Source organism: Malania oleifera, chromosome 6 (genome assembly GCF_029873635.1).
Source record: "Malania oleifera isolate guangnan ecotype guangnan chromosome 6, ASM2987363v1, whole genome shotgun sequence".
NCBI classification, from domain to species: domain Eukaryota; kingdom Viridiplantae; phylum Streptophyta; class Magnoliopsida; order Santalales; family Ximeniaceae; genus Malania; species Malania oleifera.
The window spans coordinates 37422329-37447593 of record NC_080422.1 but is presented as its reverse complement, the minus strand read 5'-3'; the positions used below and the strand labels follow the sequence as shown (position 1 = coordinate 37447593).

At 36.1% G+C, this 25265-nt stretch overlaps 1 protein-coding gene across 1 annotated transcript; it reads left to right on the top strand.

Annotated features, from left to right (window-relative positions):
• Positions 1 to 1919: 1919 nt before the first annotated feature.
• Positions 1920 to 19075, top strand: LOC131157055 (uncharacterized). Its single transcript, XM_058110911.1, has 2 exons — positions 1920 to 2092; positions 18465 to 19075. The coding sequence occupies exon 2, from the start codon at positions 18495 to 18497 to the stop codon at positions 18804 to 18806; it is 312 nt and encodes a 103-aa protein (XP_057966894.1). The 5' UTR covers positions 1920 to 2092; positions 18465 to 18494; the 3' UTR covers positions 18807 to 19075.
• The last annotated feature ends 6190 nt before the right edge of the window (positions 19076 to 25265 follow it).

Below are 25265 nucleotides of genomic sequence, written 5' to 3'. Positions count from 1 at the left end.
TAAAAATATTATGTAAGAGTATATTATTTTTTAAGGATTTAATTATGAAACATTTTATTTTAAAATCCCAATGAAATATAAAAGGGCTTTAATCACAAGACTCACGAGTCCACGAGCATGCTTCATGGTAGAGATATTTTAAGAATTTAGGTTTAAACTTATTTATTTTACTTTCTTGTTTTTAGAAAAGATGTGTTAGGACCAGAGGAGCCTACGGGTGGACTTAATACATATGGGTGAGCACCAACTTGACCAAAAAACTTAAGCCTATTAGATCTTGGGTCCAACCATGTATACAAACACCTATCATCCACTCTAATTTTCCAATGTGGAACAAGCTCACAAGTAAAATTCTCAACAATCTCTCCCTCACTTGTGAGTTCCAGCTGCTCCCCCTTGAACGGAAACAGTCTCCCTTTTGGGACAATTTTCTAACAGTTGTTCAAGTGGGTCTTACCACTGGCGCCTTACGTGCGTCGGATTGTATTCCACGTGCCTCCAAACCAATCCTACCTCCCATGTCTCTACCCTATTCGAATCTATCCGCATCCTAAATGATCCTTATTGGCCTCAGCCACACACTTGGTCCTCCAATTGTTAGCACGTCAGGTGAATTAGCTTCACATCTCGACTTTTTTACGATGTCGCTTATCTAGAGTTATGAACCATTGGCTCTGATACCACTTGTTAGAACCAGAGGAAACTATGGGTAAACTTGATACACATGAGTGAACACCAACTTGACCCAAAAGTTTAAGCCTATTCGGTCTTGGACCCAACCATATATATAAGTACCCATCATCTATTCTAATTTTCCAATGTGGGACAAACTCACAAGTAGAATTTTCAACAAGATGAGAAATGATAGAGATGTTAAATGATTTTACCTAAAAATAAAGTCGTAATATATTTAAAACGATGGATATTTCGTTAATATAATTTTATATATTTATTCTTATTTTGATGTGTTATTATTTGCAATTTTTTTTTTGTTTTAAAATGTCTATAATTGGCTGTAAGCATTTCATATTTTATAAAGTTCAAAAACATCTTACATTCAAAATGTGTAATACAAATTGGAATTGAAAATTGGTAAAATTGCTAAAATTGAAAAATACACGAAATTTGATACAAATTTAACACAAACAGTGAAATTTACAAAATAATTCAGCAATTAAGTATTCAAATGGACATGAAATTGAATGAAAGTCCTAACCTAAAAAATTTAAGGTTCTAGGGATGACTCCTAATCACCGAATATGCTTCAAAATCACCAAATTTAGAGTGCAACAAAATAATTTGCACTTCCGACTAACAACAATTTTAATTAAGATTTGTAAATGTAACATGAAATTGGGAAAGAAATTAGGGTTTCAAATGAATGCAAAGTGGGGGAAAAATAATACCTAGCTTAAATGATAATCTCCCAATCTCCCTAAACATTCATAACGTCGCTTCGTGTTCACTAGCTATCTGACTCACCAAGGTCATCTGCTATGCTCTTGCTACTCGCTCGTGCTTTGCTCTTCCCCTTCTCTTTGCGCATCTAGATGTAGGAGGAGAACAAACATAAGTCAGACAAAACTTTCTAATTCATCTATCGAGATCCTATTAAAACTTATCAAACCAACTATCAAATTTTAATTGCCTGATCATCAAATTCATCCCATATACGCAGACGGAAATCATTCAAAACTCGTTGGACTATCAACGAGATTTTATAAAATGTTACTAGACCATCTAACGAAATTTAATTAAAACTCATGGGATGATGCAACAGATTTATCTATACATCAATTTAGGAAAGATAATTAGTCAGAATATTTTTAAATAATTTATAATAAATAATATTAATTTTGGCAAAAACTTCTATCCTATTTCACCCTATTGTATATTTAATTTATTGTGTGAATGTGATTGTGGCGTGGACGATCCTGGCGGCACGAGAGAGAGAGAGAGAGATGGATATATATTAATTTTATAGTGACATAAATCTAAAAGAGACACAGAAAGCGAAGCTTTAACGCAGTTTGCCCTCTTTCATCCCGTATCTTTGATCTTGATCGTTGGTGACCTTCCATTTTCTTCAACTGTAAGTCTCTGGTTCTTCTCTGTTCCTGTTTTCTAATTTAATGTTGTGTTCTTTGGCTTAACTTTGACGATTTTCTTTAGATCTCAGCTGTTAGGCTTGCTTTTACGAATTGAACATCCGTTGTTTCCTTTCTGAGAAAATGCAGGAAGAATTGGGACTTTAATTCTGAAAATTTTTCATTTAATGAGATTCAGGAACTCGAAAGCCTTTCACGTAATTGGCTTAAATTAGTAATTTAACTTCGTATTAATTTTTTGCGTTTCTTTGAATGCATCTATCTTTTGTTTTCCTGCGGAAAACGTTGATTCTTATGCATTTTCTGGTATAATTCTTTTTTGATTGTGACGGTTTTGTGTATCTGGATTGACGGGCATTAGAATGCGATTCTGGTAGAATCTGCTGATAATGGTGGGTGTGGACGTCGTGATTGGTTAGGGATATTTTCTTGTAGATCTTAAATGAAAATAAAAATTATGAACATTGGGGGATTTTTTTTTTTTTTCCTTTTGTAATAAAGAAAATGTATTAAAAAAAATGGAAAGGATAAAGAATATAAAGGAAGGGACATATCTATGTCGCTGTTGATGGTTTTTGGCACGTGATGGTAGATATTTTGATGCTAAGACTTCGATAACTTATATGAATGCCAGTATTTTCCAGATATGGATCTTAATTATTCAGGCTGTTGTGTTCATCTGCACATCAATAACTTTTGATGGTAAGCTTCCGCACTGGCAGATGAATCTCAGCTTGCTATGTTGTAAAGCTATTGCCCATGCCACACTTATGAGTTACGTAGTTCCCATTCCAGCTTTGCAATTAACAGTCATTGATTGCTGAATCTAAGCATGTTTTTCCTTGGGGAGGAAGAGGGTTGGGATCTTTATGACAATGGATTGAAAACTATAATTTTTGCTAATTTTGCTGAAGTGGTATCAGAATTCATGTCAAAGCATCTTACCACAATGGATTCAAAGCTATAATTTTTCCTAATTAAGCTCAAGCGGCATATGGGAGTTTGTGGTGGAATTAATGATCGTTTAAGATGCTTTCTCAATTATTCAGGGTTTCATGTAAAGTGTGCACATATAGAGCTACACGAATCATGATTTAGTTTTGAGCGTATGGGCTTGTTGCCTCTATCCAAGTTTTTAAATTTTTATCCATGTTTGCTCATGGAGTAGTGGAAGAGTTGTCGCATTTTTCTGCATTCATTTTGGTATTGTGAAGACTACTTAAAGTCATTGTACTTTTTTTAAAGCTTTCAAAACCTTCTTGGGCTTAGAGTGGGCAGATTCATTTTGTGAACATGTTATTAGAAAATTTTCTTTCATACCCTTACTTGAATCTAAAATGTCAACAAAGGAAAGTTAAATTTGTGATGTTGTTCCAAAAAAAAAAAAAAAATGTTCCTCCATATTATTGTATAAAGATAGCTTTATAAGGTTTCCTCTTTGGAGCCATTTTCTCTTGGACAGGGCTATGCTCAATATTGAATAATCCATTCCAGTTTTCCATACTTTTCTTTTTAAGGATTTTCTTTGAATTACGTTATCTATAGGAATATTTCGAAGGATTTTTTATTATCAAGTTTAAGGTGAAACAAATTTTAGATTAAATACGAACCATGTTATCCATAAGTAAGGATTCCAAATTCTATTATTCTTTTTGTTTTTTTCTTTTTTCTGGGTCTGATTTTGTGCTTTCATCATATCTTGTTCGGAAAAATCAATAGCACTAGTAGATTTTGATACCTTGGATCTATCATGCAAGTTGAAGGAGAAATTGAAGAAGATTTAATGCATAAAGTTAAAGTAGATTGGATAAAATGAAGAATTGCTTTGAGTGTGCTGCGTGATTGTAGAATACCCTTAAAATTAAAAATTGAAATTTTATAGAACAGTTGTAAGACTAGTTATGCTATATGGATCAAAATTTTGGGTGACTAAGAGACACATATTGCTGTAAGTTATGCTAGAAGATAAGATAAGGGAAGGACGACTTAGATGGTTTAGACACTTGCAACATAGGCACGTAGTGTGCCAATGAGGAAGAGTGAGTTAGTTACTGTGAGGGGCAGTAAAAGGGATAAGGGTAGACCTAAATTAACTTGGAATGAGATAGTAAGGATTTAATAACCCTGAATTTGTTGAAGGAAATTGTCCATGATTGCATAAATTGGCGGAAAATGATTCATGTAGTTGACCCCACCTTGCGGGGACTAAAGGCTTGGTTTGTTTGTTGTTGTATCAAATCTTTTTCAGAGATTAATATGGGGACAATTAAGAGGATCTTTGACAGGATTATCTTCCTTCTGAATAGTCTCTTCCTTGTCCGTTTCATCTTTCTTGGCCCAAAAGTAGCCATGTTGTAAACCACCTGTTTCACTCTACTGGCTTAATATCTTGGAATTTCAAGTTATTAGAAATTTAAATCATGGGGACATCCACGATGTTTCCTTCTTCTGTATAAAGGCCTGCCCCCACTTCATGATGAATAAAAACCTTTTGCAGTGCCAGCCACGTAGGTGACTGGGCCAGGTCGAATGAGAGACTTATTGGGAAGAACTAAGGGCTCTGCTCAGTTCACCTGGTTCTGCCACTGCAGGGTTCAATCACACCTTGCAGATTGAATTTTTTTCGATGTTTGGAAAGTAATGGCTCTTTGCCTTGTAAATACTTTTCTTTCTTTCTTTCTAAGAACTGCATTTTTTTCATCCAATCAAGTTGTTTGGGAATGATCAACTTCCATAAAAGTGAAAGTGTTGGCTTGGTCAGCCATTTGCATGAAGATGAAAACCAATATGAAGTTAGAATGCCTAGTAAAGCTACTATCTTGAGTGGGTTGATTCTTGGGAAAAATTAGTGGTGAATTGGTTGGCCATCATCATCAAGAACGGCTGTGCTCTATAGGCATGCATGATCTTTGGTCCTTTTATTTGTCTTTTTGAAATTTATATAACAACTGAGGTTCCATGTGCTATTTTGCGTTCTCTTGTCCTTGTTGTTTTACTGGAAGCAGAAACGAATAAAAGGTAATGCTTTTTTATCACCGGTGTGTGCGTGTCTGTGTGTGCTTTCTAAGTTACAGTAAATTGGAAATTTTGGGATAAACTGAATATCATTTGCAAAATTGTCTTCATTTATTCTTATCATTGATGTTGGATTTTTTATACATTCTTTTAGTTGGGTGCAAAAAAGATGTAGGGATACACAATCTGTTCCACAACTTCATTCCAATGGGTTGGTGAGGTTTGATTTCCTTTGTGATACAATACAAGTATATATTATTTTTTGTGTCTTTTGGAGTGCAGAGGGACTATTCTTTTTCCACAAATTTACTCCATTGTTTTTACCCCACTGGTTTTGTAGGCCACTGATTTCCTATGCATGACTAGGAGATTGTCATTTGTAGGATTGAGGTTTGTGGTGGCTGCTTCATGCCAGGAGCAGTTATTCTCCTTTTTTTGGGATTGGGTCTAGTGTGCGACCAAGAAAAGTTATTGTCCTATTGATCTTTCATTCCTACGAAGGTTGTAGCCCAGACATGAGGACATCTATCCAAAGAACAAAATTTGCTTGTCTTTGGTCTATAAAAAATAATTTTTTTCCTGAGACTGAGGTCCAGAGAAAAAAATTGTAGCTAGGCTGAGGAGTTGGATAACCTCTGAGGTCATAAAACAGCTACAGGTTTATATGTGAGTTTGGAATGAGTTTTTTGTGCCTCAAGCATTTAAACAATGTCTAGATAATTGTATGCTTCATGAGTGATTATTCTTTTGCTGTTGCTGCACTAGACAATTTCCTACATAATATAATTTGGTTGTTAGCAATTAGGGCCATTTGCATTACTAATTTCATGGTTTTTGCTTGTGTGATGTAATTTTGTTGTCTATGAAACTGATGCAAAAGTTGTTGTCTGTGAAGTGTTAAACATCTGTTTTGTTGAAGGAATTTTTGGGGTATCAAACAGGAAATGGATGTTAACATGTAAGAGACTGATTATACATATGAAACATGGAATATAAGGGCCTGTTTGGTTAAGTATTTGGATACAATTTTTTGTTCTTAGAACAAGGGAGAAATACAAAAAGGGGTTTGATTAGTCATTATTTCAATTTTTTTTTAGGATGGTATCTTGAAAACACCCCCTTTTAGGACTCTATAAAATATGTTTTTGAGAATCTGGATAAAACCCAAAACGCTGAACCATTTCTCGTCCCATCTCTCACATGTTCTACCATCGGATCACCCACCGCCACCAACCACCACCACACTCCACTGCGCATTACCACCACGCACTTTCAGTTCATACACTTGCTAATCTTGAGTGCTGCATCTAGAATTTGCCTTCTTCTGCTCTTTGATTAAAATCATTTTATGTCTTGGACATGTTGTTAGGTCTTATCATATCCATTTTGCAAATCTAATCTAGCTGCTCCTTTTTTTCTAGAGTTGACATGCTTGCTAGTCTCAAGCACTGCATCTAGAGTTTGCCTTCTTGGAATAAAAGCATTTTATGTCTTGGACACTAGCTTCTCGATGCCTCTTTCAGCCTTGTTGCTAAAACATTCATAATCAATTTATCAATACTCGCAATCAAACTGATATAATCAATTCGGTTTCAGTCTTTGAAAATGTAAATTTTTGGTTTCGGTTTCCAAAATATAACCAAACCGAAAAACTGATTTAAATTTAAATTATATATATTAATATAATTACTTAATTAGTATGTTAATAGGTGATTGGTCCATTTAATATTTAGAAATCAAATTGCCCAATAGATTCTCAACAACCTTTGTGAAAAGCAATTGTTGGATATTTAGAAAATCGGTTAAAAACCGAAAAAACCGTAACCGAACTGCAGAATGTTCGGTACTCCAGAGGATAATAAATTCAGTTCGGTTTTAGTTTCGATTTGGGAGTACTAAAAACCGCAAGGTTCGGTTCGGTTTCGGTTTGGCCCATAATTGAACGGTAATAAACTGATTATTCCCCTAGTGTCACTAGCTGAGTATTCACACCTTGTGAAGGGTCGTGCAACATTAGTTAAAGCACTCTTGCTTAATTAGTCAGCAAAGATTACTGCAGTGTACCAACATTCACAACAGTTGAATGAAATGTAAGCGGAAGTACTAAGCAATTCATAAGAGTTAATGGCAAGCAAACTATGAACATTGAAGCAATGTGTGGTTACAAAAGCTAAAGATGAAACTGTCCGACGAGTCATACTATCATTTTACACTAGGCTATAAATACACTCAAATCAATAAAACCTATACTAGTATTTACATAATAGTAACCCATCCCATGCACATTGGGCAAGCAGTCATAGACAAGCATAATGCCCCAAACAAGCTTGGCTTGTGAAACTCCCCTACTTATGCGGTTGATGACCTTATAAACTTTGATGCTAGGCACTCTTCAACTTGGGCTATGAACAATTGCATGTATTCTGCTGAAATCGTATCAATTTCTTTTTCTCCAAGGCCTTTCCACTTCACTAAGAACTCGTGCTGCTTCTTTATTGATGATTTGAACTTTCTACGTGCAAGGATGACTTCTACTACTCTTCTGTTAGGTTGCACTATCTTCAGTGGTACTTTGGTTGACTAACTTCTGCTTGGATCTTTGGTGTCAGTGTTGAATGGCTTGAGGTAGCTGACATGAAACATAGGATGCACTTTCATCCAAGCCGGAGGATCATTCTTGTAAGAGGTCTTCCTGACTTTAGCCAAGATGGGGACTGATTTTTCATATTTGCGAAGTAGTCTCCTATCTTGACCTCGTAGTGACTTGATCTGTTCAGGATTGAGCTTAATAAGCGCCAAGTCACCCATGTCGAAGTGCGACGGTCTTTTTCCTTGATTTGCCCACTTCTTCATTCACTTGGAAGCTTTTTCTAGATAGGCTCGTGCAATCGCTGCATTTTGTCTCCATTCTTTGGTGAAGATGTATGCTCTTGGCTTTCCTTTGTACGACTCGTTCATTGAGTGAGGTAACAATGACTGTTGGCTTGTAATGAGCTCAAAAGGACTTTTGGTGGTTGCTGAGCTCTTTTAGGCGTTGGACTAGAGTAGAGACGTATCAAGTACTTGCACCCAATTCTTCTGATTGTCAGTGACAAAATAACGCAAGTAATTTTCTAGTAGCCCATTGAATCTCTTCGTCTGTCCATCTGTTTGCAAGTGGTAACTCGAAGAGATGTCAAACTGTGAACCAAGGATTTTGAAAAGTAATGTTTAGAAGTTGCCAGTGAATCTTAAGTCTTAGTCATTAAAAATATCTTGGGGAACACCCAATACTTCACACTATGTTCAAAAAACTATTGTGTTGTCTCCTCTGTCAAACAGTACTTCGGTGTGGGTATAAAAGTAGTGTACTCTGAATTCGGCATCTCCCACTCCGGGTAGGTTGGTGATGAAGTCCAATGAGATACTCCCATGGTTTGGGTTGGTATTGGTAAAGGCTTTAGAAACCTTGCAATCTTCTTTTGCTCTACCTTGTCTTATTGGTAGGTGAGACAAGTTTGGGTATACTTGACCACATCATCACGTATTTGTGGCTAGTAATACCTCTACTTTAGCAATGTCATCCTAGATGACTTGCTCATGATTGTAAAGCAATATGACGAGGAAAGTAATAGCGAAGGCAAACAAGACAATCCTTTCCCTAATTAAATCAATAGATGAAGTGCAATCTCGAAAAATAAGAGCAATTGTCTCTAGCTAAATGACCCATAAAACAGCAAAAACTTGAGACCAGAGACACCTCCCTAAACACCTAAAAGAAATCAACACAAAAGCCTCCAAAGAACTAGGGCACACCTAACACTCTCCAAAAAAACCAGAAAGCATGTTCCATAAATTCTAGGCAATAGAGCAACGAAGAAAGATATGAGGATTAGTTGTACAACTCGCAAACGCATAGGAGACAGAGCTGTACAATGTCTTATAATCTGCAACAAGTTGTTTGTGTTAACTCTACTAAGGATGGCCACCCATGCAAAAGCCTCGACCTTTGAAGGACTCTTTGCTTTCCACAAATGATTAAGAAGAGGAAAAGTTGAGACGAGTAAACCAAATGAGAATAAAAGATTTACTAGAGAATGCACCAGAAGCATCCAAACTCCCAACCCTGAAATCGATATAATATAGCTGTAAAGAAAGAACTCTGACAAACTGAGAAGCAAATGAAGCTCCTTAGCCTCCCTATCAATAAAATTCTTTAAAAAAGGAAACCCCAGGAGACATAATTTCTATCAAAAACAAAGAAATGATGTAAAGTAAGATGAGAAAAAAAGAAAAAAAGAAAAGAAAAGGAAAAACAGCAGAAAAAAACAATGCCTCCCAAGGGGCCTTTCCTTCATAATTGTTGGGGCCTGCCAACCTACTGATTTCCCTTTCTCTTCTCTTCATGACTGTTCCTTCCATTTCTATCTTCCCCACTCTTAATATTTATCCATTTTTTTTCCCCACATTAAATAGTAAAATCCATGATTTCCCCTTTGAAGCCAGCCACGGACTCCAGAATTTCCCAAAGCTTATCAACCTTCAGCTTACTCACCTCGAAGCTTCACGCAAATGACATTCGGATCCTTCTTCCCTTAAACTAATAACAGACATGCTGATTTTGCAGGGTGGATGAATGCTGTTTCCCTGCCTTAATCTTCAAAAACACCATCCTTGCTATTGCTGGACTCCTCCACAGCAAGTTCCCATCTGCTTCCTGCAATGATGTTCATCTAATTGAAACATCTGCCTCCACTGAAATTCCCTGTATTCTGAATTCTCAACACTTCATAGACTCTGAAATTGTTTGCTCTAGCCACCTTTTTCTCCTTATTGTCCTACCACCACTTCTTTTGTGCCCCAAATTCACTATTGAAGGTTTTTTGGCCCCATGTCTGGCCCATTGATGCTAGCAAGTTTCCACATTTTTCTTATTTGGTTTGGGCTTATCAAAAGGGCGTGAAGGCCTTTCAGAAATAAGATCCATTGGATCTTTTCCTCCTTCAGACAACAGGGGTTCTATCCCAAATATATTTTTCTTTCTTGGCTTTCTCTTTTCTGCCTCCTGGGCCTCTATAGCTTTTCAAGCCAAAAATTTTAGTGGCTTGCCTTTCCTTTCCTCGCCCATTTGAAATTCAAATTTAAGGCCTGCTTTTTAGAGCATCCACATGCTTCTCTCTATTAATCCAATCTCATCTCTTTCGTTCCCGTACTCCCTATTTCTCATGCATTATCTTTCCCGTATCTGCAGTTTCTTCATTCTTTGAGCTCTTCATCATAGGCGCTGGTCCACAACGGAGGTTTAACCATGATGAACTACCATGACTTTCCACTGAATCTAGTAATCTGGTGTTTTGCATCCTCACAGGAATGCTAGTCCAGTGTTGATATTAGCTTCTTCTTGTCTTATCAATCATCTGTAAATATCTCTCACACAAATTGTCAATGTAATTTTTTTTTATCAGAAAAAAGAAAATATATTAGCAAGGCATCAAAGGGATGCCAACCCGTGGTACAGTACAACAACCACTCTGAAGAGTGTTGCGAACATCAAGTATTACAAAATGATCATTTATAACTTTCCGACTAAGCCAGCTGGAGACAGCAACAATCCATTGGTCTTTGCAGGCTTGAATCGAAGTACATGAATCTTTGAAGGCTTTCTTATTTTCACACCAAAAGATGGTGAGAGGGATGAGGTTCAAAGCCTTTCACTTCTCCTTTGTGGCTTTGATGCATTTTCAATCCCAAATCTCCCCTCCAACTGAATTTGCTGTAACCCGCTGCTACCCAGTGAAGGAAATAGCCAGATTCCACAAGTTCCTGGTCTAGGGGCCGTGGAGAAGAATCTGGTTGACAGATTTTGCGTCAGCCATACAGAGAAAACACTAATTTGTGACTGTAAGCCCTCTTTTTTGCAGATAGTCACGGGTTAAAATATTTCCATGTACAGAATTTTAAGCAAAAAAGGCAACCTTTGAGGGGGCTGCTGTCCTCCAAATGTGAATCCAAGGGGAGTTATTGCAATTTGTTCCGCCAAAGTCCATTTTGGCTTGTTGGGGATGTCTTGGTGATGGAATTTGTAGAGAAATCTATAGAAGTAAGAGCGTGTGAAGTTCTCAATCTGCCACATTCCTTGTAAAAGAATGTCCTAGAAAATTCCTTGATCAGTGATTTGGAGATGACGACTGAGAAGGGCGTTTCTATGACAAGCCAAGCTGTGGATGGAAGGAAATGCAGCTCTAAGATTATGATTCTCACGCCACATCATGCTAAAAATAAACATTGGTCCCATTACCCACTTGAAATGTCACAAATTGGAAAAAATCATCCCATCCTTTGTTGATGAATTTCCATACTCCCACTCCATAGGGACCTCTTCTATTGTGTGTTGTCCAATCATTGTGCTCGGCCCAAATTTAAAAACAGTAATATCCCACCAGAGGTGGTCTTTCTCCTTCATGAACCTCCATAACCATTTCTCGAGTAGGGCTTTATTGAGAGTGAGGAGGGATTTCAACCCCACCTCCCAAACAAATGGGTTTTTTGACCACTCCCCATCTAACAAGTTGATACTTAAACTTCTTTCCTAGGCTTCCCCAAAGAAATATTCTCTGAATTCCTTCCATTCTCCTAGCAAAATGCGATGGAGTTCGAGGATATGAAGGGGGTCATCTTCACAATAAATAATAGTATCATTTGCGATAAGAAGATGAGAAACTTCTGTAAGCCTTCCATTTATGCAGACCTTGAGACCTTTAAATATTTCTCCTTAAGTAGCTTTCATCAGCATGAAGCTAAGCACCTCCATGACCAAAATAAACAAAAAAGGGACAAAGGATCTCCTTGTCTCCAGCCTCTTGAGGAGTGAAAGGAATCAAAAGGGCTGAGAAGCTTGGGATTTTGATGCATTGGGCAATCCAACTACACCATAGCTCCCCAAAGTCCATTTTCTTGAGGTGATAAAGAAGGAAGTTCCACTTGACATGATTGAATGCTTTTCACTATATCTGGTTTGCGCACTATTCCCCTTTTTCCCTCCTTTAGATGGGCATCCACCACTTCATTAGCAATAAGAGAAGGATCCATAATTTGCCTTCTAGTCACAAGCATGCTGGTAATGAATTTCGGAATTGCTTTTTTGAACCTCCCAACTGGTACTTTGGCAATGATTTTATAAATGCTTCCCACCAAGTTGATATGGTGAAAATCCTTGATGTTAGCAGCCCCAACTTTTTTTAGAACAAGAGTGACAAAGGTGGTGTTTATGCAACTGATGAATTTTCCGGATCTATGAAACTCCTCGAACGTGTTTAACAAGTCATGTTTGAGGAGGCTCCAATTAGCCTGAAAGAAAGCCAAGAAGAAACCATCCAGTCCAGGTGCTTTATACCCATTGCAATTTTTAATAGCTTGGAGGACTTCTGCTTCTTCAAATGGTCTCTTAAGCCACCCTGTAGTAGAAGAACTGAGAGATCTAAAATTGATGCCATCCATTGTAGTTCTCTAAGCCTCGGGTTCAGTGCAGAGGTCTTTCTAAAAATCACGAATATCTTGCCTAAAATCCTCTTCCCTAGTTAAGGTGATTTCCCAATTTCAATGCTGAATAAGGTGTTACTTCTATGGCGAGCGTTTGCTGTCCAATGAAAGAATTTTGTATTATGCCCCCCTTCTTTGAACCATAAAGCTCTAGATTTCTGCTTCCAAGATATCTTTTCTAGATTCTTAACCTCGTTTAATTCCTTCTTAGCATTGGCTCTCTGTTCATTATCAAGACTCTAGATTTATTCTTGCTCATCAATCTCTTTGATGCCATTAAGGATAACAATCTTCTTCTCTTGGACATTCCCAAAGGTGTTTTTGTTCCATATCTTTAGCTTTTTTTTTATTTATTTCAACTTTGAGACAAGCACAAAACTGGCCTTCTCTATAACTAGAATAGAAGACTACCAAGTTTTCACTAACTCCCTGAAGTCATCGTGTTTTAACCACATATTCTTAAAGCGAAAGGGGGTTAGCCCCCATTTAATTCCCCTCGTGTCAAGGGAGACAGAGAAATGATTTGAGATGGGCCTAGGAAGTAGACTCGGAATCACGTGAGGAAAATGAAGTTCCAATTCAACCATCTTAGGAACCTATCTATCCTTGAAAAGGAAGGTGGCTCCTTGGAGTTGGACCAAGTGAAATTGCCACCAATGAGAGGGAGATCATTAAGGGCATTCACATTGAAAAAGTCAGGGAATTCTCTTAAGCTGCTAGTCTCAAGGCTACCCCCACTTCTTTCATATGGATACACAATCATATTGAAATCACCTCCAATAACCCAAGGAGCATCCCATCTGCTCCTAATCTCGAAGAGTTCATTCCAAAAAAGAGAGGTAGCCTTGTGAAAATCCATACACCCTTGTGAAAATCCATTGAATGTTATCATTCATGCTTTTGAACAAGCAAGAGGCTGAGAAGGAGTTTATGGAGTGGTCCAACAATTCCACAACACTAGGCTTCAACAAGACTAGTATACCCCCTTAGCTACCTACTGCTCCAAGGAATATTCAATAACAGGTATCTTGGTCTCAAAGGCCATTGATCAAGAGCTGCTCCATCGCCTCTGCCTTAGTTTCTTGCAAGCATACCACAGCACCCCTCCGATCCTTAAGAAGGGACTTGATTACACTCCTCTTGGATTTGTCGTTGAGACCCCTCACATTCCTGGAAATGATTTTTCTTACATGATTTACCATGAAAGGCTTCGGCTACTGCATGCCTCTTCTATTTCTGAGCATCCTCCTATTTTTCCATAGTTCACTGTACATTCTAAGAGCTTTAAATTTTATTCGTATCCAACTTTCTAATACTGCCTGCAGGTTTTTCCGTGATTGCTTTCCATTTCCTCTCTTCTCTTTCTTTTAGTATCCTCAAACAATTGTAAAGCTGTGTCTTCAAATCCTTTGAAGGACATGCCTTTGGTTTTTGCTTATCGATTTCAGCTTCTGAAGAACCCAAATAGAAATCTGATTCTTGAATTGTGCACTATTTGAGTCCAAGTCATTCAAAGTCTCAAAATTGGCCCTATCAATCAAATCCTCAAAGTTGGGATTGGTACACAAGTGTCGTAGCCAGCACTAGGGGCTGGGACAAGGGCTAGTCTTAATGTATCATTTGGGGAATTAGGGGTTCCTGCTCCAAAACCGTCTCCTCCTGAGTCTCAGCTGCCTGTGAGGGGAGGTCTTGAGGGGGACAGCCTTCACAAAGTGGGCTAACTTTTTGGCAGCTTCAAAAGGACTGTCATGTAGCTTAAAGGGAGAAGGGATTGGACTTTGAGTGGTCAAGTGAGATTGCAAGGCCGAAAATATCCTCTTATCTGTAGCTCCAAGGCCCAAGATAAGGTCCACATTGACATCCTCAAATGAGACAAAGGCTTTGGAATTGCCTTTGTCTTGCTTAAGGAAATCCAAAGAGTCGCCTGCAGCACTGCTCTTCTCCCCCACAACATTTGCAAAGGATCGTTTATGCTTACTCGTCTTCCCCACCACATGTGGGTTGGATGTCAAGCCGCCACTCAGCAGTAGACTCAAAGACTTGCCACAATGAGGGCAAGGGCAGAATGAAGCTGATCTGTTGAGAATTGGGTTCGAATCCATTGGGGAGGCTGTCGACTTCTTCTCCACCTGCTGAATGACTGAAGATGTTGGGCCTCTCTGTCGGAGGAAAAACACTGCAGGCCAGCTTGGCTGCTGAGGAGGAGATCTTCATCCATCCCTTGGATTCAAACCTCTCCAAAAATGCAAGGGTTCTCCAACCACTGCTGTTGGTCTCCGTAAGGGCAAGGTAGTTCCCAAACTTTTTTGAGTTCAGTTCCAAAGTGAGGGTTCTATCCTTGTTCCTTGTTCAATGAAACCAAGAATTTGCCTGGGTATGGATTTTTTTTGAGCCCAAAATTCTTCCCAAGATTCTAGAAACCAACACCTTAAACTGATTGAGGCCAAGCTCCAACCCTGTGGACTTCTGCTACTTTAGACCACCAATTGAGCTGGAATATGTGATACCTTCTGGTCCATCTTCGCCTGTTCTAAAATGAGTATTGCTTCCTTTTTGAGGGGAACTGAAATGGTAGCAAATTTTCAAGCATTTTCTCACCAACCTCAGTTGGAATTTTCCATTCCCTGTTTGTCCAATCTGTCACTTCATTTGCTGTTGGAGGTTGCCCAGGGTCTCCAACAAACCTTCCAACTAGAGCACTGCTAGGGTGCTCGATTCTAGAAGTGCGGGACTCCAATTATAGGTGAATCAGGTTCCTCCCTTAAGCTTGTCATTTGGCCTATCAGTTCCCACAAACTCCTTGTACTGTTTTGTCCTGTCATGTGTATTTGGTTGTTTTCCTTCTCTGACAATACCCCTAAAAACTTGCTCCGCTGTCTTCACAGCCATCATTGTGTCCTGCTGTGGTATCCTATGGCCTGCCTCCATTAGTTTCCACTACTTTCAAGAGCTGCCTTCGTTTATTTTTTGCAAAGGCCCCATTGTTCTTCTTCCCATTTGTAACTTCCATTCCATCTCTGTAATTTCTTGACACAAGCTTTTCTGAACAGTCCAAAATCCACAACAGATTCCTTCTGTCAATCAAGGCCTGTCATAGATAGCTTGCTCCTCTTTTCATTAGCAAAAGCCTTGGTTGCTGAATGCCGTTTTTATTGATCAGATAAAAGGGTTGCCATTTGACCTCCACGACAAGCCTCTCACACTTCTTCATATAAACCTTGGAGAACTGATAGACAAGGCAGCGTTCTGTAATTCTTTGGAATATGGAAAATGGAAAGTTGAAAATGAATCAGTTTTGCGGCCCTATGTTTTGACCACTGTTTGGGATTCCTTCTACTTGCGTTCCATTTATACTATGGTATGAAAGCACCTGAAACTTCATCAAATGACACCAGATCTCCTGTTTTAGGTATCTTTTTGATAGAAAAAGAAGATGCATTCCTTATAGAGGAAAGAATGTACAAAAAGGAGAAGACGATCCTCCTACAAAAAAGTAGAAACCAAAATAGGCTAGACAACAATCAAAATAAAACCGCCTTCAAATCTTTCTGAGATCTGAGAAAGGCACCTCTTTAAAATAGCCAGCTGCAAAAGATCAAGAGAGAAGCCAAGTACTCAATCCTAACCCAAAGCTAAGTACCAGAATTCCTCTTCCCTGAAAAGATTTTTCATTTTCATTCAAATTCCCCAGATAACTGCAAAGATGTGACCAGTTGACGAGACTGAACCATCACCACTCTTTCTGAAACATGCTGTTTTTAGATATTTATAAACAATAATTAAGTTGGTTAGTCTGTTGTTCGAGATGCACGCATGGCTTCTCCAGCTACTTGGTGTAATAGTGACCCAAGTTAGCATAATACTTCATCTGATTTACAATCATTTCTGTTAGGCAGCTAATTTCTGTTAGGCAGCTAAGCATGGAGGTTTTTGACAGCTGTTTCAGTTTTTCCTTTTTGATGCTTTTGCTCCATATATCTTGAGGTCATGTAATACCTGCTCAGATGCTTGGCACTTGCGAATGTTTATTTAGGTTACTCTGAATTCTGTGGTGTTTTTATTTATTTGTTTATTAATTTTTGGCCAGGCCTATGCTTTAAATTGTCATTGCCAATCTTTCCTTTTTATATGAACATATTGTGAAGCTTGGTGCTTTGAGGAATTACAGGAGTGTTTGCCTTCTCTTGCATCTAATGATGCTTAAAATGACCCAAACAATCTCTTTTGAACTGTTTTTGCAAATTGGTGCTGAACATTCATTGTTAGTGGGTAATTAGGCTGCTTCAAAATTTCATTATTTATGTAGGATGCAATGAGTTACTGCCACCATGCTATCGCCCTTGTGATTTTAATTAGCAAAAAACTAATGCACTTTTTTGTGACTTTATTGTTGGTTTGCTTGTCACAAGTAAAATAGTTTGGTTATCATTTAAGGTGGTATTTGATAATTGGAAATCAACTCCAGAAATTGGAATCAGAATGATTGATTTTCATTCCTAACGTTTGTTTTACAGTAATCTTATTCCGATTCCCATTCCATGGATTCCTTCTTTTACTTACATTTTGATTATTGACTTTTACTCCGGAATCAAATCCTAATTCTTGGAAACACATTATTTATCATAATATGATAATTTATATAATATAATATAATACATTACATAAATTCTAAAAAATAATATTAATATTATGATATCATTATTAATATTTAAAATATTATTATATATTTTAATATTAATATTAATCCATCATTATTAATATTTTTTATTATATATAATAACATTATAATATATAAAAATTAATAGAAAAATATTAGATGTTAAAATATTATGATATACTTATGGTATGATTATTGATTTATTATATTTTTATTTATAATCTTAAAAATAAAATAAAACAAAATAAAATATTTATTATTATCATCAATTAAAAATATATAATAATATAGCTTAATGATGATATAGAATTGAAAAAAAATATAATACTATTGCATACTAAATATTCGCAGGCACATGTATAATGTAATATTATATATAATATAATAAAATATATTATATAAATTTGAAAAATAATATTAATATAATACTCTATAAAATATAATATAATATATATTACGTAAATCTAAAAAATAATATTAATATTAGGACACCATTAATTATAAATATATAATAATATATTATATATTATAATATAAAATATTTTAACCATTATTATTAATATTTAAATTATATATAATAATATTATAACACATAAAATAATAATATAGTTAAAACAAAATAATAATAATAATAATAAATAAGATAAAATATAATACACAAATTATAGTCAAGTACATGATTATTATAATGAGTTTATTGTAAAAAATTATTTATTATATGGCTTAATAAAATAATATTATATAATAATTATATTTATAATATTATTATTTCATATTAAATTAATTGTATAAATTTTTTATACTAACTAAACTCATTTCTGATTGTTATTTCTATATATATCAAACACTGCAATATAATTTCGATCCCTATTCTGTGTCAAACCAAATATGAGAGATGAGTGACATTCCGTTTCTAATTCTAGTGAATTCCGATTCCAACTGTGAACCAAACGCTGCCTAAGACCTAAGTGCCTGTTTTTTAGTCCTCATTTGTAGGAGCAATTTGGTCAATGCAAATCATCTACTGTTTCTTGATGAATAACTAAGTAAGTATGCAACTTTGACCATTTCATGAACCAAAAGCCTTTACTATTTTTGTTTGAAGTTTTGACTGAACTAAGCCCATGTACTCCTCACCTCGAATGCAAATGGGTGCAAATATTCAGGTGTAGCTGAGACAGATCATTGTAGGAGCCATGGTACTTGACAGCGTGATATCTTCTCCTCATCGAAGATCACAGAATCAGAGTGTCTTTTCTTCACCAACAATTAGGAAACAATTCCAAGCACGGGATGAATTAGGGAGCTGGTCAACACTCTTCCAGAGGCACCGTTTCCTTCTAACAGCTCTTGTCCTCCTGGCTGTCCTCTGCACTGTTTATCTCTATTTCGCTGTCACTCTAGGGGCTACTGGGTCCTGTGCTGGGTTGACAGGTACTGAAAGAGATTTGTGTCGTTTGGAGCTCGAAAAATCTTCTGCTTCCAAGGGAAAATTAAAATTCTTTTGATAACTAGGTGATAAATTATAATCCATCAACAGCATTATCCTTTTTAGTAATTTCCCCCCTTTTTGTTTTCCTAGTTGGCCTGAGAAGAGGGTAGGGTTCAGGTTGGGTTTCATAATTTGGATATGTAGTTTCTCCTAGCAGGGCTGTATTGGTAAGGACATTTGTCCAGTTATATATGTGAAATTTCTCTAAGTTGTATAACCACAACAATTATATTTATTGCGAGGAAACAAAAAGAAAAAAAAATAAAAATCTGTAGCTTTGGAGAATTCATGTTTCATCATTGAGCACTTGCTTGCTGGATTCTCTCTCTCCGCAGGTTGGGCACTGACTGGGAAGTTCTATCAGCCTGTAATTAGTTGCATTTGTACGAACCCCCTTGGGGAAGCCCAGCTCTACGGTTTGTGCCTCAACTTTTTCCTTTTAGTTTTTGTTACTTTGTTTTGTTTGGTCATCTTTGAAGGCTGACTTATCCGTGCTGTGCTATGGAAATGCCAATGGCACTTAGAACGCAAGAGTAGAATGGAATGCATCTATATATTTTTACATATTGGTCAATTAATTTTTCATTCAACCCAAGCATTCCATTCCAGTACATTAGTGTTGATACTTGAGAATGAAATGAATAAAATAGAATTAGTCTTTATATTATAATGAATTGACAATGTCATTATAATAAATTATTGATAAAAGTGGTATTGTTATTGTGACGATATTATTTATTTTCTAACATTCTTAAAAGCTACTTTTGAACTTGTAACTAAAGAGGTGCCTGGTTCTAGTCACATTCTAGGATTTTGAGGAACGTCGTAGACTATTTGGTCCGGGGCATCATACAGTTGCCATTTTTGATTACACACGGATTAATTTCAAAGAGTGGTTTTAAATGCGTTTTCTAGCGCGCTAATAAAAATTTCAATGCGAAAAATAAAGCTTTTTGTCATCTGAGGTTTTTTCGCATTGCTCCTTTGTTCTACACCCTTTCATATTGTTGGTCGCTCAAGCAATTTTTATCATCATTTCTCGAGGAGGCGGATTTTCCCTCTTGATTTTTAGGTCCATCTTCACCATCGTCTTCCCATCTCATCATAAATAAATAAATAAAAAGGGATTTTCCTTTCATTGAACATTTTTAACACTAGTGAATTGTACACATTTTATGTACGAGTCCTATATGTATTAAATAATTGAAAAGACCTATTAGAGTATATATTTGAGAGTCACTCAAGGTCACTGTGTATTAGAGTAAGTAGACGTATACTTGGGATTGAGCAGAAAGGATAAAGAAAAAAAAAAAAAAAAAGAGTAACAATTCAATAAAGACATATATTTTGAAAAGAAATATGTACAACAATATAAGTCATGAAGACCATAGTTCAATATGCAATTCTTTCAAGAAAAAAATTCCTAAAAGTAGGTAAGAACGTGAGGATAGATGATTCTATTTCACATTCTTTGTGCTAAATATTTCTTAATGAAAATTGCGCAAGTGCTAATCATGTTTAATATTTTTGGAGTAGACCACACATCAAAAAATCATGAGGGGGAGAAAGGTAATGTTTTTCTTAAACAATAATCAATATATAGTTAATTTTAATTAGTTTTTATTACTGAATTTTTCTTCTTGTTTACCAAGTAGAGACCTATATTATGTGTACATATAATGCCTTTTTTCAAAGGAAGTTATTTTTCACATGCAAATGCCCAAGGTAAAAAAAAAAGAACCAAGAAAAAAAATGATAAAACAATAAAATAAAAAGTGCCTAAAAGTGTGATACTACTTGAAGTTAAAGAACTTATGAATAATTCCTGACCTCCCACCAAATTCCTCACCAAACTTATACCAAATTTCTTGATATACCCAACCTTGTCAATCACATAATTCAATAAAAGCAACATTAATATGTGTGCATGCATATGAGAGAGAGAGAATAATATTTCTCTTGAAACAACCTTACCTCGTGCATAATTGTCCGTCATTCTAAGAAGCTATATGTTGTGCAAAGATATCAACGTGTAGCAGAAACAAAAATCGATCGGATCATACAATGTAACAACCAACGATGAACAATACAGACACAATCAATCACACAGATAATAAAGGAAAGTAAATAATCAATGACATAAGAGATTACGTGGTTCGACAATGTGCCTACACCCACGAGAGCAAATGACTGAATTTTACTATCTCATCAAACAAATGTTACAATATTGTGTATATGCTAACCCTATGCGTACATAAGGCTTATAAAGTTCCTAAAATATCCTTATAGTAATCCCCAAAGGAAAATCCTCTGAAATTCCCAATCTAGTGATCTTCCCGATTCAAAATCTGTGATCAACACTGAATAAGATCGTCGACAGTTTTAGCATACGGTTTAATACTGAGCCTGAAAGACTATGACTAAAACCGTCAACGGTTATCTCTCGAGGCCTAACTGTTGACCAAACTGTCGATAATTTCCTCCTGCAGCCCAACTTCCTTGTTATTGCTTTACCATGCTTTCCTCGTGTATGTATTCCATTCAATATGAGCCGTACACTCCAACAATCTCCACCTTGACGAATATTCATCCCTTAGGAGAAATACAAAATCATAACACATAGCTCCACCTGGGTCAGTAGATTGGGATGCCTCCCATCTAGCACCTGGAGATGTTAAACAAGTCCAAGTAATGCTTGAACTTGTCCGTTGTAACAGGTTTTTTCAACATATCTACTGTATTCTTAGACGTGTGAACTTTGTCAAATAGTAATTCACTAGAAACAACCAGTTCTATGATCCTGTGAAACCGCACATCTATGTGCTTAGTCCTTCCATGATACACTTGGTTCCTCGCCAAATAGATGACACTTTGATTATCATAATGCAATTGAACTCCACCTTACCAGATACCTAGCTCCTTGACCAATCCTGGAAGACACAATGCTTCCTTGGCAGCATCAATCACTTCTATATATTCCGATTCAGTAATAGATAAAGCAACAAGTGACTACACCATGGATCTCCAACCAATAGACCCTCCCACAAGGGTGAACACGTATCCTATGGTAAACCTCTTGTTATCCAAGTCCCCTGCATAATCTACATCCACATAACCTACCACTAAAGGGTCACCCTGTTGTTTGCTGAACATAATGTCATAGCTTGTTGTACCCCTTAAGTATCTAAGAATCCACTTGACTGCATCCCAATGTTGTCGACTCATATTTGAAAAGAACTTGCTCACCATACTGACAACTTGTGCCAAGTCCGGCCTTGTACGTACCATGACATACATCATCCACTCCACTACACTGGTATAGGGGACTTGACATGTCATGAATGTCATCATCCGTCTTTGGGTATTGGGCGGTAGACAACCTAAAATGATTCTCTAACGATGTACTCATCGGTTTAGCATTAACAATGCTAAACCTCTCCAACACATTCTCTATATAATTGCCTTGAGATAACCACAGTCTCCTTGCAGCTCTGTTCTTGCGAATCTCCATCCCAAGAATATTTTTGGCCGCATCCAAATCTTTCATGTCAAACTCTTTACTCAACAAAGTCTTCAACTGATTTACCTCAGTCATATTCCTTGCAGCAATCAGCATGTTATCAACATAAAACAACAGAAATATGAGTGAATTGTCCTCAAGACTCTTCACATAGACGCAACAATCATACTCACACCTCTTGTAGCCAATCCAGATTATGTAGGAATCGAACCATTTGTATCACTGCCTCGAAGACTGCTTCAGCTCCTAAAGTGATTTCTTCAGTTTACAAACCAAGTGCTACTGTCCAAGTTGACTAAATCTTTCTGGTTGTACCATGTAAATCAGTTTCTCCAAATCACCATAGAGAAACGTTGTCTTTACGTCCATATGCTCCAAATACACGTCATAATGCACTAGTAGTCCCAACACTACCTCGATGGAAGTGTGTCTAGCCACATGAGATAAAATTTTATCATAATCAACTTTTTTCCTCTAAGTAACCCTTTGATACTAACCAAGCTTTGAACTTCTCTCTTTATTTTTTTTGACACCGCTTCTTTATTTTTATACACCCATTTGCATCCTATCGTCCTCTTCCCTGTTGGAAGCTCCACCAACTTTCACGTCTGGTTCTTATGCAAGGGCTCTATCTCTTCTACCATAGCGCCCATCCATATACTTTTTCCCTAGTTGTGCACCGCCTCCTAAAAGGTAGTAGGATCCCCGCAACTACTTACACGTGCATAAGACACCAGATCATCAAATTCGTGCCTAGGCGGTGACCTAATAGTGCATCTACGTCTATTTACGGCTATATTGCGCTACGGCTAGTCTCCTAAGCTAAAACTCTACCCGCACCACATGTTCATTGCTGCTGCAGTTTTTTGCACTTGTTTCTCTTCTTCTTTTTGAGTACGCTACAATATGACTTTCTTATCGAAAACCATATCTTTACTAATTACCAACTTGTTTGCCTTCGGATCCCATAACTTGAACCCTTTCACCCCTCTGATACCCCAAAAAGATGCATCGTCTAGATTTTGCATCAAGCTTCGATTTCTCCTCACTAGAAATGTGCACATAAACTAGACATCCAAATACTCTCAAACTGGAGTAGTCTACCTCGCTTTTTGTCCACACCTCTACAACTTTCTCATCTAGTGCTGCTCTTGGTGATTTGTTAATTTGGAAAACACCATATTTACTGCCTTTGCCTAGAAGTTCTTCACGAGCCTTGCATTCAACCTAAGACACCGAAACCTTTCTGTAATGATCCCAAATATATATATATATATATATATAAAATATAATATAATATAATATATAATATATACATACATATATAATAATAATAATAATAATAATAATAATAATAATAATAATTATAATCATGTAAAAAGGATATGGATGCATTCAAAGATCATATTGAATTTCAAAATTCAATCCGATCACATGTGGAGGTTAATGCAGCCCCCCCTGCGAGCCTCTTTCTTTTCGTTATCCGTCTCTCTCTCTCTCTCTCTCTCTCTCTCTCTCTCTCTCTCTCTTATTTTTTATTTTATTTTATTTCTTTTCTTAATCCTTAAGTAATTTATGAAATTATGAAAATACCCTTCCTCCAATTCCCGAGAGTTCTCAATTCATTTTTCATTGAAAATTTTAAAAAAGGAATTGAAAGAAAAGTGAGGAAAAAAAATGAGTGGTGGGTGGAGAATTTTTATGTACTTAAAATTCTCACTCTTCCACTCTTTCCTAACTCATTCTAGGGATTCATCTTTAAATCATATTAGAGAAGTAGATCAAGGTAAGTGAGCTTGCTTATGTCAAATTTTTATTAAATATATATCAAAGTTTATTTGTAAATGGGTTGGATTATGTTAGTCTTCTAATTTACTATATCTAATTTAAATTGACATACAGGAATTGGATTATATCCGTTTTAATTCAAATATACCTGATTTAAATTAACATACGGGGATTGGATTATATTCATTTTAATTTAAGTATAACTGATTTAAATTAAAGTACAAGAATTGGATTATATCCTTTTTAATATAAGTATACCCGATTTAAATTAAAGTAGAAGAATTGGATTATATCCATCTTTAATTAAATATACCTGATTTAAATTAACGTAAGGGGATTGGATTATATCCGTTTTAAATCAAATATACCCGATTTAAATTAACGTACGGGGATTTGATTATATCCGTTTTAATTCAAATATACTTGATTTAAATTAATGTACGAGAATTGAATTATATCCAGTTTAATTCAAATATAACTGATTTAAATTAACGTACGAAGATTAGATTATCTCCGTTTTATTTCAATTATACCTAATTTAAATTAAAGTACGGAGATAGGATTATGTCCTTTTTTGCTTAAATATACCCAATTTAAATTAAAATATGGGGATTGGATTATATCATTTTTTATTAAATATACTTGATTTAAATTAAAAGTACGAGAATTGGATTATGTTTGTTTTTATTAAATATACTTGATTTAAACTAAAAGTACGGGGAGTTCGTGGAATTGTTTTAAAGGAAGTATTTTAATCCACTGGGGGTAAATAACATTGTTATAATTAACAATAAATAATTAGCACGCAAATCGTGTAGCACGAGCTTATTTTAGTACATATTAAATAAATGAGCAATGATGGAACTTTTATGATGTTATATTACTTGTTTTATAATGAATAATGATGGAATTTTATTTCATGTTTTATATTGAAAAATGATAAGATTTTTTATGATACTATTGTATTGCATAAATTATAATGATATGTTTTAAGAACCCTGATGGCTTGACGATTATGATGCTCGGTACCTTAGCTTACAAATGATTTTACAGATTATGAGTGCACCCACTCTATTTACAGAGTAGTTTTATATGACAGTTGATTTCTCCTGAGTGTACACTTGGATCAGACCAGGACTTAATAGGAAAAATCACACTTAATGTTGA